The sequence below is a fragment of the Ciconia boyciana genome, chromosome 24 (genome assembly GCF_034638445.1).
Source record: "Ciconia boyciana chromosome 24, ASM3463844v1, whole genome shotgun sequence".
NCBI lineage: Eukaryota > Metazoa > Chordata > Aves > Ciconiiformes > Ciconiidae > Ciconia > Ciconia boyciana.
The window spans coordinates 1,000,507-1,014,179 of NC_132957.1; the positions used below are offsets into that span (position 1 = coordinate 1,000,507).

At 64.1% G+C, this 13,673-nt stretch overlaps 1 protein-coding gene across 1 annotated transcript in view; it reads left to right on the forward strand.

The window, feature by feature from the left end:
- The window catches only part of UNC13A (unc-13 homolog A), a 36,437-nt gene extending 23,147 nt beyond the window's left edge, over positions 1 to 13,290 (forward strand). The window contains exons 29-44 of the mRNA XM_072845869.1: positions 58 to 154; positions 296 to 439; positions 1,032 to 1,115; positions 1,400 to 1,477; positions 1,757 to 1,845; positions 2,001 to 2,153; positions 2,305 to 2,428; positions 4,065 to 4,070; positions 5,929 to 5,967; positions 7,036 to 7,065; positions 8,303 to 8,359; positions 8,551 to 8,631; positions 8,739 to 8,886; positions 11,593 to 11,685; positions 11,763 to 11,922; positions 12,211 to 13,290. Coding sequence (XP_072701970.1) covers positions 58 to 154; positions 296 to 439; positions 1,032 to 1,115; positions 1,400 to 1,477; positions 1,757 to 1,845; positions 2,001 to 2,153; positions 2,305 to 2,428; positions 4,065 to 4,070; positions 5,929 to 5,967; positions 7,036 to 7,065; positions 8,303 to 8,359; positions 8,551 to 8,631; positions 8,739 to 8,886; positions 11,593 to 11,685; positions 11,763 to 11,922; positions 12,211 to 12,499 — 1,672 coding nt within the window. The 3' untranslated portion in view covers positions 12,500 to 13,290. The remainder of the gene's footprint in view (positions 1 to 57; positions 155 to 295; positions 440 to 1,031; positions 1,116 to 1,399; positions 1,478 to 1,756; positions 1,846 to 2,000; positions 2,154 to 2,304; positions 2,429 to 4,064; positions 4,071 to 5,928; positions 5,968 to 7,035; positions 7,066 to 8,302; positions 8,360 to 8,550; positions 8,632 to 8,738; positions 8,887 to 11,592; positions 11,686 to 11,762; positions 11,923 to 12,210) is intronic.
- The last annotated feature ends 383 nt before the right edge of the window (positions 13,291 to 13,673 follow it).

Consider the following 13,673-nt stretch of genomic DNA (forward strand, 5'->3'; position numbering starts at 1 on the left):
GGGGTGCTTGTGCCCCGGGGGCTAGCTGGTCTCACCGGGGACCGTCCTCTCTTCCAGCTGGTTCGAGCCCTTTGTTATCCAGTGGCTGGATGAGAATGAAGAGGTGTCGCGGGATTTCCTGCATGGAGCGCTGGAGCGGGACAAGAAGGATGGGGTATGAACAGGACTGTCAGGGGGCACAGGAGCTGCAGCCTGGGGTGGGCAAGGGGCTTGTCCCTCGATGCCCAGCATGTCCCCATTGGGGCCAAAATCTCCCCTCCCTGCCTGCTGCTGACACTGCCTCTCATTCCCCCAGTTCCAGCAGACGTCAGAGCACGCACTCTTCTCTTGCTCCGTGGTGGACGTCTTCTCCCAGCTCAACCAGAGTTTTGAGATCATCAAGAAGCTTGAGTGCCCCGACCCCCAGATTGTTGGGCACTACATGCGAAGGTTTGCCAAGGTGGGCAGCTGCCGGGGCGGGGGCCGCTGGGCCAGCAGCACCCCTGGGACCCCGGTCCCAGCCCTGGCTCGGGGCTCCTGGGTACCGCACGTGATTGCAGCCCTCAGGGGGCAGGGGAGGGGGGCTCGGGGCTCCGCTGCCTCCCATCCAGCTGCAGGCAGTGGCATAGGGCACAGATTGCACCAGCTAACAGCGATGCTCAAGTGAACATGCCACCAACAGGCCCTGTGGCTCTCCCAGCTTTGCTAGCACAGGAGATTAGCTAATTAATGAGTTAATTGGTTAATTAATCTAGATTAATTAAATGCTACTGCTCGCTGCAGTGTGGGAGGGAGTTGCATGCAGGCTTGATGGCTGATGCCTTCACAGCTGTGCTGGTGATGGAGCTGCCCGTGGAGACCAGATATGCTAGGTCTGGCGTTCAGTGGCTGTGCCTATGTGGCTCCTGGTGCACCCATGGGCCAGAGGGCCTGGGGGTCCCAGGGTGCATCCAGGCATTGGGTTGTTTCACTGCTGTGGAACTCATGGTCTTCTTTCCCCCCTTCCTCCTCTGCTGCTGTCTGGGTGGGTCCCATCCTTCGTTTGGCTGCAGACCATCAGCAATGTGCTACTCCAGTATGCCGAGATCATCTCCAAGGATTTCGCCTCGTACTGCTCCAAGGAGAAGGAGAAAGTGGTGACATATCTCCCTTCTGCTTGCCACCTGCCTGGTGCTGCCAGGCAGGACTGTCCCCACATGGTGACCCCAGCCATCACCTCAGCTCCAGAGCTGGTTCCCATGATGCAGGTCCTGCCCTCGGTCTCTGTCCGATGGCAGTCCCTGAAATGCTGCCAGGCAGGGCCCTGTGCCATGACTGTTCTCGTGTCCCCCAGCGCAGGGTGGGAGGGACCTGGGGCGGTGGGCAACTGTTCCAGCCACATTTGTTGGCGTTGACCGCCCTCTCCATCCCACCCCTCCAGCCCTGCATCCTGATGAACAACATCCAGCAGCTCCGCGTCCAGCTCGAGAAGATGTTTGAAGCCATGGGTGGGAAGGAGGTGTGTATTGGGGGTCTCCAGGAGGGAGCCCTGTGGAGGGGCTGGATCAGTCCCTTCTCCCCAGAGGCAGCCCCTTCCCCAGCTCCGCAACGCTGGGAGCAGACCCCAGTTCCTCACTCCTGTATGGGATCATGCTGTCCCACCCCATGGCACCCTGCTCTCCCACCATGCTGGACGATGGATGGGCTTCACCCTGCCCAGGGGTGCATTTGGGGTGCAGAGAACCCTCAGGGCTGGGCCAGGGACCCTGATGGCTTCTCCAACCTGTCCCTCCTCCAGCTGGACACAGAAGCCAGTGATATCCTCAAGGAACTGCAGGTGAAACTCAACAACGTCCTGGATGAGCTAAGCCGAGTCTTTGCCACCAGGTACACCCAGGCGAGAGGGCATGGGCGGTGGGCCAAGGAAGGGTTTGGGGGTCCAGGAGCTGCGGCTGGGGCCAGGCTGGGGGCTGTGCTCGGCCAAGCAGGTCCTGGGTGCGGCCGTGGGGGATGCTGAGCTGCCTGGGCATTGTGGTCCCCAGTTTCCAGCCGCACATCGAGGAGTGCGTGAAGCAGATGGGCGACATCCTGGGCCAGGTGAAGGGCACTGGCAACGTCCCCGCCAGCACCTGCAGCAGCGTTGCACAGGATGCTGACAACGTCCTGCAGCCCATCATGGACCTCCTGGACAGCAAGTGAGTGTGGGGGACAACAGGGACCCCCACCCTCCCCAGTGCCCCTGACCCAACCCGGGAGTGTGGGGGACCTGCAGGGTCAGGGTGACCGGGCAGGGGGTGGCGTCATGGGTGCCATGCCAGGAACTTCAGCTCCATCCCCTCTCTGCAGCCTGACGCTCTTTGCCAAGATCTGCGAGAAGACGGTGCTGAAGCGGGTGCTGAAGGAGCTCTGGAAGCTGGTGATGAACACGATGGAGAAGACCATTGTCCTACCCCCGCTCACTGACCAGACGGTGAGTGACGGGGAGGGAGACCAGGGATGGGGGACCCTGGAGCTGAGACGCAGGTGGCTGATTAGGGCCAGTGTGGGACATTGCTGGCCAGGTGCCCTCTCTGGCAGCTGAGGGGGTGGGGACTTCGGTGGCCTCCCCAGGCCTGCCCCCAGCTCATGGCCAGGGAAGGGATGGAGCAGAGAAAGGTCATCCTTGACCCAGGTGCCCAGTGCAGCCCAGCCCCCTCCTGGATGGCTTTGCCAAAGGACCTTCCTGCCACCTCCATCGTGGCACCAGGAGGGGGCACTGGTCCTTTCCTCTCCGTCCTCCCCTCTGAGCTGGGGCAGCATCCTGTGCCATGCTCATCAGCACCGGCTGCGGGCACAGTCCCTGTGCCAGGAGGTGAATCGGGAGCTCTCGGAGCATGAGGAGCCACCGCACGTCGGCCTTGCTGTGGGGCTGGGGTTGCCCGGGGAGCAGGGACTGGCTTTGTGGGGATGGGGGCATGTCCCCGTAGCAGGAGCGAACTCTTCCTTGCTCATGGGCTGAACAGGCTCTAGGGGAGCAGAGCAAAGCCCAGGGAATGGTCCCTCCTCAGAGGGAGGTTGCCGACAGGCTTCGAGGCTCCGTTCGCATCGCTGTGTGTCTGTCCTCCTTGCATGTAGCCATGCACCCCGAAGCTTCCCGGGGCGGCTGTTCCCTCAGGGTCAGGCAGGGAAGGGTGACGCCAAGGGCTCTAAGCCAGCCACACATCTATCCCTGTCACTCTTGGTGGCTTTTGTCACTGTCACAAAGCTGGCCTCAGGCTCTTACTTGGAGTCCCTGGAGCCACTGGCTGCTGTGTCACCTTTCGGGGGCTGTGGGCCTCCTCGTGCTGTGGCTGTAAGGGACAGCGCATTGGTGACCTGTCAGCCCTCACTGGTGCCACCTCACTGGCCCCTTGTCACAGCCCAGAGCCCGGCTCAGGTCAGCCCTGCATCACTCTCGGCCAGGCTCGCACACCCTTGGCCAAAGGTAGACAAATCTAGCAGGAACGCTGGTGCTACTGGGTCCCAGTTGCCATCCCAGTTCCTACCTGCATCCCTTCCCAGCCACGTGTAGCTATGCCGTGTTCTGGAGGCAGCAAGCCCCGTGCTGAGGGCAGAGGAGGTGGCATGGACATGTGGATCCGTTGGGTGATTTTCCTGAGGGGAGGCAGTCCTTGGACGGGGCCGTGCTGGGGCTGGTCCCTACGGCAGGGGACAGCCCACCCAGGGTGGCTCTGGGCTCCAGCCTGGGGGTGGCTGGGCCGGTCGGCGGCAGGGGGCTACGTGTCAGGGCCCAATGTTGAGTGGGGCCCACCAGCTTCCTGGAGCTGAGTCCCCCTGGGGCAGAGCCCCCTGCCACAGAGAGGAAGGACTGGGCAGGCTGGGATGGGGCCACTTCGGGGCTGTGGAGACCTGTGGTGCCGGTGGCAGGGCATCAGCGCCGAGTGCTGTGGCATGTCGGGTGGGGGACACCCCTGGCTCTGCCATCCCTGCTGGCTGGCGGGGGTGGGGGGGCGGCCGGGGCTGGTACCCAGCCGTGGGGCAGCTGGGGCTGGGGAGGATGGAGGAGGGGGCCGACACTCATGTCACGGTTGTTCTCTCCAATTGCTCCGCTCGCCTTTCAATGGCAGATGATTGTAAGTACGGCAGCTCCCTGTCTGTCTGTCTGTCTGTCCGCTGTGTGTCGGTCCTGGCCTCGCCGGTTTTTGTCTTGTGTGGCTGCCCGCGCTCTGCCCACGCCCTCCTCCGGCTCCCGACTTGGTCCACCTCTGTGGTCCCCATCCTTGTGCTGCCCGCTTGTCACTGGCTCCTGGTGGGCACTTGCCCGTGGCCCCAGCTGGGTTCGGGGGGTGGAAAGGTCTTGGACAGATTTGCGGTGCCTGGATGTGGGGCGGTGCAAGGGTTAGTGATGGGGCAGTGCCAGGTAATCAGGGACAGCCAAACCCAGGCTGATCCCATCTTCTTGCTCCGTGCTGAGGGTGAGAGGCCACTGGAGACACAAGCAGGGGGAGCGGTGTGTGCCTGGCAGTCGGGGCTGCTCTTCCTGACCCCTTGTGCCTCAGTTTCCCCTTGAGGTCCTGGCTGGGCCGTGGCCCTGACGGGGGCTGAGGGGACTTTCCCTGCCTGCGGAGAGGAGCATCTCGCTGGGACATGACGGTCTCTGGCCCGGTTGCTCAGTGGTGGGGCAGGTTGCTGGCACGAGTTGTGAGACTTTGTCCCTGGTCGGGATATGGCCCTGGGAGCCTGGACTCCTGGGTTCCCTTCTCGGCATTGCTGCTGGGTCCTTGCAGAGCTTTGACTGAGCAGTTTCCTTTTGTCCTCTTCTGCTCAGTCTGTGGCCATGGGCTTATGTCCCACAGGGCAACGGAAGGGCCACGTCCACCCCAGTCCTGCCCCCACCCCTGCTTTGACCGCAGGCACCTTTGCGAGGGGGAGCAGTGGTGCGGGTGCCGGTGGTTGGGTGCTGGGTGCCGATCCCTGTGGGGACAAAGGCCCGTCCCATGTCCTCCAACACCTTTTGTTTCCAACAGCAGCATTTGGAGAGACCCCGGGGGCAGCCTGGGGCTGAGCCTCCCCTCAGACCTCATGGGGACCCCATGTCCCAGCCTTGCTGAGGCTGCCGGGGGACTGGGGTGCTGTCAGCTCTATGGGGTATAAGGTCCTCTTCTTCACCCATCACCCCGTGCCTCAGTTTCCCTCCAGGGCAAGAAACCCTGCTGGTGGCCCTGCTTGGCCCTAACTGTGCTGCTTGTCCCTCCTGCAGGCTTCCCTGCCCGTTGACCCCTCTGCTACCCCCTCCTGATTCAGACGTGCCCCAGCCTCCCCTGAGAGGCTGGTTAGGAACCCCCCCCGTGGCACTGCTGCCCCATTTTACACTGTTTCTCTTGCCACTGCTGGGCCTGGGTCAGCGTGGGGTTGCCACTGGGCCCAGCACTGCATGGACCAGAACTCTGCGTGCAAAACCCGAGTACGGCTGCCCCCTCCCCACCGCTGTGAGCATCTGCCAGAGCTGGAGGGGAATGCGGGGGCACCAGAGGCTGCCCACACACAGTGCCAGCTGGCTCCTGCCTCCCTATATCCCAGCGGGGACCAGTCCCCCATGGGCTCAGCATCCCTGTATCCCAGCAGGGACCAGCTACCCACAGCCCAGCGTCTCAGTGTGGGGACCAGTTCCCCATCAGTGCAACATCCTGCATTGCAGTGGGGACCAGTTGGCCCAGCATCCCAAAGACACCAGTCCCTCACTGACCCAGCATCCCTCTGGGGACCAGTCCCCCACTAACTCAGTATCCCAGTGGGGACCAGTCCGCCATGGGCCCAGCACCCCAACAGGGACCAGTCCCCCATTGGCCCTGGCTGTCCTTTAGGAGCTCAACGATGTCTTTGCCGCCAGCTTGCGGCCACCCCATGTGCCCAGCCTTGCCCTGCACCCCCTGTGTCCCGTCCCACGCTGTCCCCCCACCCCCCACTCAACCTCTGACATTGCTTCTACAGGGCACGCTCTTGAGAAAACATGGCAAGGGGACAGAGAAGGTAAATAGCCGTGGGCTTCGTGTGTGTCATCGCCCCGTGGCCACGCTCGTGGCCCCACACCCGCCTGCTGTGAAGGTCCAGGCTTGTCCGTGCTTCCTCTGTCGTGCTGTCTGGATGTGCCGTTGCCTGCGTGGCGTGTTGTGTTGAGGTGTGCCGTGTTGTCCGGGACGTGCTGCCTGTGTGCAGGATGGGGGCAGTGACCTGTTTCTGTGTGTCGCCCAGGGTAGGGAGCGGGTGTCGTGTCGTGTTTAGCCCCCGTGGGTGGGTATGTGGGCAGGCATGGGGGACGCTGCCCCACGGTGCTCAGCACCCCTCCAGGTGCCTGGCTGGGACAGCGTGGGGACGGGGTGCCCAAGCATGGGAGATCCCAGGCACAAACCCGTCCCACTGCTGGGGGCTCAGGAAAAGGTGACCCCCAGGATGCTGGGCCATGCTAGGGATGTGCAGGGCACACTGCGGGCCACGGGGCTGCTGAGATTCCCTGGACCACTGAGCCGGCTTCCCCCTGATGCCTGGGGGGCCTCAGCAAGGCTCGCTGAGCCCCAGAACTTGCCAAAGGGCTTTCTCCAGGCACACGGGCTCTCCTTCTGGGTGCTCCCCACCGCCGGGCTGGGGGCCCAGCACAGCCCTCCAGGCTGCCTGCTCCCAAAACCCAGCTCTCAACAAGAGCCATGCTGGCATCTGTCTGGGCAACGCCTGCGGCTCCCCCCGGCTCCCCCCTCCTCTTGCAGGGGACGCTGGGTCCTGCCCCAGTTTGCTGAGCGTGCTGGGCGAGCTGCTTTCCTCCACCTGCTGCTATTTCCCCAGCCCCAAACAAGGCGGGGAGCAAGCCTGCCCCCGCTCAGGAAGAGACCTGGCACGCTCATCGCAGGTTCACCAGCAAGCGCATGGGGCTGAGCCTTTGCAGGTGTGAACTGGTGCCAAACCAGTGGCCCCAGCGGAGAACTGGGTGGAGCCAGAGGAGCCTACAGGGCCAGAACTGGCATGGCCGGGGAATGTGGGGGGCCCAGACCCGTGGCTGGCCGCTGCTGGGGCCACCAGTAACTGTCCCTTGCTGTTCTCTTCCAGAGCAGGGTGAAGCTGCCCAGTCACACTGAAGTAAGGACATGGCTCTTCTGCTCCCCACTTGGCTCTGGTCCCTCCTCTTGCCTCCTCCCCATCCCTTGTCCCATGCGCTGCGGGGTGGGGGGGTCCCATCTCAGTACAGTGTCCCGTTGTGCTGTTTGGGTGACACAAGTGTCCCCAGCTCCCAGCCTGTTCACCGGCTGGGGGAGACAGGGACAGCAAGGGAAGGATTAATGGGACAGAACTCGGGTGGGGGGGGCACAAGAGGTTAATGGGGGGGGTACAAAATGAGGACATGGGGGGGCCAGACCCCTGAAGAAGGTAATGGTTAGTGGGATAGATGCTGGGGTTTATCATTGGTGGGAAGGACTGGAGCTACTGGTGCTGGGAGGGGGAAGGAGGTGGGAATCATTGGCTCTGCCCCACTGGGCCCCAGTTTACCCGGTTGCATGTTGCACACTGGAGGGCTTGAGAAGGGAACCTTGCGCTCAGCCCAGTGAGCGGGTGCCAAACCAGGGAGGTGAGCGGGATCTGCCCGTGCCATGGGGCTACGTCCCCAGGAGCCGTGCCAGTGGGCCCTGTGGAATGGTTTCATGGCCCCTGCCCATGACGGTGGCACGGCACAGGGCAGGCGAAGGCGGCCAGGGGCTCCCACCCACGGTGTTCCCTGGGGTGCAAAGGGGCTGGGAATCTCCCTGGGGCTGGGACCGGGCAGGGGTCCGGGTGGCAGGGGCCGTTTGGCTTGGCTGCCAGCGCCGCAGGGTACAGGGGTACCACATCCTCCCTGTGCCCGCTGTCCCCCTGCCCTCACTCTCTGCTCCCCCCACCCCTATGTCGTATGATTGTCCATGCGGTGCCAGTGATGTGCTGTGCCGGGCTCTGTTGGCTGCAGAAACGGGTGCTTCGGCACCACAGGGAGCAGGATGGGACCCTTGGGCCAAGCTGGTTGTGCTGAGCAGGGTGTGAGGTCCCTGATGCCAGGGTGATGTCTTGCCCTGGGGTCCCCAAGCCCCCAGCCACACACCTGTGCTGAGAACTCGGGGGCTGGGACAGGGGCTGCACTAGCTCCCCGCACCTGCATCACCATGCCTGGCATGGCCGGTGGCCCCTGGGGCTCTCCGAGGAGCACCCCTCCGGCCCCCTGGAGCCTGGGGGGCTGGGGGACCCCTCGGAGCTGCAGCAAGCTCCTGGCACCGCGTGCCCAGTCTGGCCGTGGCACCCCCAGCCTGGCCGCTCACCGGGGCTGTTCCTGTCTCTTTGCTCTCTGCAGGGCACGCAGATGATTTTCAACGCAGCCAAGGAGCTGGGGCAGCTCTCCAAGCTGAAGGTGAGGGCTGGGAGGCTGGGCTGGGAGGGGCCGGGCAGCCTGAGCTCCTCTCTGGCCTAGGGCGCGTGGCACTTTGCAGGCTGGCACGGGCACTGTTGCAAGGACCCCACCAGTGCTCACTTGCTGGCATGGCTGGGGCGAGGGGAGTGGGGCCCTGGGCCCGTGCTGAGAGCAGGATTCGTGCCCTGCAGGACCACATGGTACGGGAGGAAGCCAAGAGCCTGACCCCAAAGCAATGTGCAGTGGTGGAGCTGGCGCTGGACACCATCAAGGTGAGGGCACCCTGGGGTACGAAGGGTACCCTCCAGCCCTGCGGCACAGACCTGGGGGGGGCTCCAGCAGAGCTGCTGAGGACCCTGGGGCTGTCTCCCCCCTCCAGCAATACTTCCATGCCGGCGGCGTGGGGCTGAAGAAGACATTCCTGGAGAAGAGCCCAGACCTGCAGTCGCTGCGCTACGCCCTGTCCCTCTACACCCAGGCCACTGACCTCCTCATCAAAACCTTTGTGCAGACCCAGGCTTCGCAGGGTAGGATGCACTGCCCTGGCCCCTCACCTGGGCCCCCTATCCCCACACAAGGGCTCGGCTGCCCCACGGCCAGGGCCCCACCCTGCCTTTGTCCCAGTGGGGTTGGGTGTCCCAGCCAGGCTCGTGGAGGGGTGGGAGGGATGGGTGGGGAGGGAAGGGCTTTTTTCTCCCATGGTTTGCAGGTGAAGAGGGGCCATGGGTACCCAGAGGCAGCCTGGCATCCCCAAGTCCCCCACCAGCAAGAAGCGCCTGTCCCCAGTGCCAGGGCATGGCTGGGCTGGCACAGAAATGGGGCCCGCGGGTGGGGGAGAAGGTCACCCTCTGGCCATGTGTCACACTGTTTGTCCCCTCTGGATGGTCCCTGTCACCCAGCACAGACGCCTCTGGTCAGCACTGCCTTGGAGCTGCCAGTCTCGGCCGAATGGTGCCAGCCTGGCCAGGGATCAGACCTCTCACAGGATCGGCTGGACCTGGATGCTGTGCCGGGGCCTGTCCTGGACATGCTGGGTGCCCCCTGTACCCCATGATTTGGGATCCATCCAGGGTGCCGGGTGCCTCTCAGGCGCTGCCCCCGTCCCAGAGCCATGCGGTGCAGGGTGCTGGGCACCCTCCGGGGCAGGACTACCCCTCGGCTCTAAAGGCTGCCCTTTATTTTGTCCCTTGGCTGCTCGAGGAGGGGACAGAGATGCTTGGTGGTGGTCATGGGCGATTGCATAGTGCCCCAGCCAGGCTTGTCTGCGTCCTCGGGGAGTGGGACGTGCATTTGCTATCTGTGCGTCTCCTGCAAGGGACGTCTGTCCTGTCTGTGCCTCCTGTGCCAGCCATGTCGGGGGCGTGGGGTTGGGTCCAGTGGGTGCCAGCACCCCGGGGTGCAATCTGGCCCCAGGACCCCCTGGGCTCAGAGCTGGGTGGTGCCCGGCACTCCTGTGTTGCTGCAGTGTTGTCCGGATGCTCGGCCATCCATCTGTCTGCAACATCTGATCTCTCTTTCTCTCTCTTTGTTTTCTCCCCCCTCTTTCACTGTTCCTGTCCCCCACACACGTCGTCTCCTTCCTCCTCTCTTCATCTACTCTGTGCCGTGTCTCTGTCTCTTTCTCTCTCCTTCCCACTAGTTCATGGTGGGAAAGGTATTAGGTTTACCCTTAGTGAAGAAATTTATCCTGAGAAGGGTATGTGTGCTGCTCGCCCGCCCCTGCACCTGCCTGCCGCCGCTGGCCTGGGCTAGTAACAGTCCCGGCACTGCGGGCTGGAGTGGCCAGGAGCCCTGTCCCAGCACCGCTGGCCTTGGGGTCCCCTAGCGTGGGCAGAGCTGGAGCCCTCCGCCCACAGACTCGCGCTCCCAGGGCTGCTTTGGGCTGAATTTGGAGGAACTGCTCAGCCGTATTGACCACCCGCCCAGACCAGGGAGGGGGGCTGTGCCCCGTGGGGATAGGGGTGCCCGCCTTCGCTTGCAAGCTCTGGGCACCCCGTGTTGTCCCCAGTGCTGCTGCCTGGGGGTGGGCACCTGCCACGACCTCCCTGCAAGCCGGGGAGCTGCCCTGCTGGGACATGCGGCCCCAGGGGAGGTCACGACCATGTCCGTGTCCCCCTCCCACCCACCCTGCTGCCAGAAGGACCATTACTAGCCTTGCTCCGGCGAGCTCCGTCCACCTGCCCCGGGGCGTGAGGAATGAGCCCATCTCCATGGGTCCCGCTTGGCCTCCATCGCACCCTGCCAGAGGGGCCGGGACTGCACCCCATGCTTGGCCTCCTGTACCCAGACACCCCCTCCTTGCCCGCCATCGCCTCCATTTCGGCTCAGCATGCGGCACTGCCCGGGTGGCAGATGCCTGGGGAGATGGGGTGCCGGGGGTGGGGTGGAGGATGAAGGTGGATGGAGAGGAGAGTGTGCCATCACCAGCCTCCCCCCCCCGCCTGGCACCCTCGTGCTGGGGGCCATGCAGTGACACATGGGGATGTGTCCTCCTTCGCACTGTTATTTCCACCCTGAGAGCTTTCCGCTGAGCTCGGTTTGATCTCCTTGGCCCCAGTCCACAGAGCCTGTCCCTCTGCCTTGCACCCCCTCCTTCACCCATGGGTGCATGCACGGCTCTTGGGGGGGGGAGGGGGTGGGCTGGGCTGTTGGTCGCAGGTCACCCGAGTACCCCAGGCTCGGGGACCCCAGGGCTTCATGTGGTCCCCGAGATGGAGGGGATACAAGAGGGGGCAGGTCAGCCCCAAGCCGCTGGCAGGGCCATGGCTGCCCTGTGGCACAAGGGCCAGATCGGGTCCCTCCTGCCCAGTGCTGTGCCCATGCTCATGGCCATGCATGCAGCACTGACACCCCCCCCCGTGCCCCCAGCAGGGGGAGCTGGGCCACTGTCCTGCCCCATCCCACCCAGGCTCCTCAGCCCCTGCCGGGGCAAGGGGGCTCGCTGGGCCCTGCTGATGTGGGGTGGGTTGACAGAGAGCCAGCCTGGTGCTGGGGATGTCCTGCCATGCCCCAGCCCGGCCTGGTGCCAGCCCCAGCCGTCCTTGACAGTTGCTGCTCCCTTGCTGCTGTCCCCAGAACTCTTTGGCAGAGGCGGCATTGGGCCAAATCCTACTGCCCACGCCCTCCCGCCCCGTGGCGGGTGACCTGCCTCCTCCAGTGGGGTTGGTGGCGGGCAGGGGACGTCAAGGACACAGGGGGAATGGGCACTCACGTCTCCTCCCTTTGCCATGCAGGCTCTGGTGTGGATGACCCTGTCGGGGAGGTGTCCATCCACGTGGAGCTCTTCACCCACCCCGGCACTGGTGAACACAAAGTCACCGTCAAAGGTGGGTTCTGCTGGCTGGGATGCCAGGGTCCGGCAGGTGGCAGCGCCCTGTGAGCCTCACGTGCCCCCTTCTTGTAGTGGTGGCTGCGAACGACCTCAAATGGCAGACGTCGGGCATCTTCCGGCCCTTCATCGAGGTCAACATCATCGGGCCCCACCTCAGTGACAAGAAGAGGAAATTTGCCACCAAATCCAAGAACAACAGCTGGGCCCCCAAGTACAACGAGAGCTTTCAGTTGTGAGTGGCACTGCAGGGCTGGGGATGTGGGGCTGGGCTGGGGGATGCGTCCCCATGACATGGGGACCCCCTCCTCCTGGGGTCTGCCAGTGAGTTTGCTCGTCCCCCAGGGGATGTTTTAGATTTTTTCTCATTGGTAAAAGCAGGGATTGGGGTAAAGGAAAAAAAAATAAAAGGTTTTTTAGGGGCAGTGGGGAGGCAGCACCCATATAGGGTGCTGTCGCAGAGCCGGGGGCCTGGGAGTGTGACCCCCTATGCCAACGCTGCCTGTCCCTTGCCCCCCCGCAGCACCCTGGGGACGGAGACGGGCCCCGAGTGCTATGAGCTGCAGGTGTGTGTGAAGGATTACTGCTTCGCCCGGGAGGACCGGACAGTGGGCATCGCTGTCCTGCAGCTCCGCGATATCCTGCAGCGACCCGGCTGCGCCTGCTGGCTGCCCCTGGGCCGCCGCATCCACATGGATGACACTGGCCTCACCGTCCTCCGCATCCTCTCCCAACGCAACAATGACGAGGTGGCCAAGGAGTTCGTCAAGCTCAAGTCGGACACACGCTCGGCCGAGGAGGGCAGCAGTTAAACCCCTTCCGCCCCCCAGCCCTCTCCCCTCATTCCTGGCTCCTTTTCTACAGCATCCTCCAGCCATGTATAAGCCATAAGAGCGGCCACAAGAGGAGTCTCCTTCCCGGCCCTGGTGTGGGTGAGGGGGGGATGTGGCTGTAGTGACAGACCCCCCCCGTCCCTCCCTTGGCCAGACTGGCTGGGTGACAGCGGTGCAGAGTACGGCCATGCCCTCATCCCACCCTGATGGGACGGTGCTGGGGCTGGTGGGGCTGCAGGGAAGGGCCAGACCCCAGACTGAGTGACGGGACAGATCTGCCCCTTCCCAGCCTGAGGTGGAGGAACCCCAATGGCCCATCCCTGACCCTGCCCAGCCCCAAACCTCATCGAGCGACACAAGGAAAGGGCTGGGGCGGGGGCGGGGGATGGTGTCTCATCCCACCCGGGGGTGTTGGTGAGTGGCTGGCACAGCACGATGGCCCCTTGTCCCCATCCCTCGAGCATCGCCACGCGCCCTGAGGGACAGGGAGGCTCCCACCCACTGAGCACCCTGTACATATGTAAATAGCTGTACATACACGGGGCAGCCGGACGGCTGTGTCCTGCACCCGGAAGGGCTATTGGGGCTGTTGGGTCGGCAGGCGCAGCCTCCGCATGCCCGCACAGGGTCTCCTCCTTGGCTGGCAGCGGCATCACTGGGGCCGGGAGCGGCAGGGAGCAGCCCCCGGCCCATATCCTGTCTTCCCTGCCTTGCCGCCACTGTGGGCTGCCCCACTGCTGCCCCAGGGGATGAGGGCTGGGGGCACTGGAGCAGAGGGATCCGTCTCCCTTTGCTCTGGCCAGTGGGGACCAGCCATCCCTGTTGCAGTGCAGCAAGGTCCATGGGACCTCCTTGGCGCAAGCAAGACCCTTCCCACCCCCAACCTAGAGGACCGCCCCCCCCCCCCCGCCAGTTTCCCATTAACCACCATTTCTGCGTGATCAGTGGTGTGTGTGTCTCGTGCGAGTGCCCGGGAGGCCAGGGTGCGTGGTGTCGGGGATGGCCACCCCAGCTGGCCAGCTTGCCCTAAGTACTGGGGAAGACAGAGGCCTGATGACCCCACAAGTCAATATACCTCTCTCAGCCCCCTCCCCATCCCAAAATAGGGTACCCCGACTGGCCCCCATGGTCCTTTTTCTATAGGGTTTGCCTG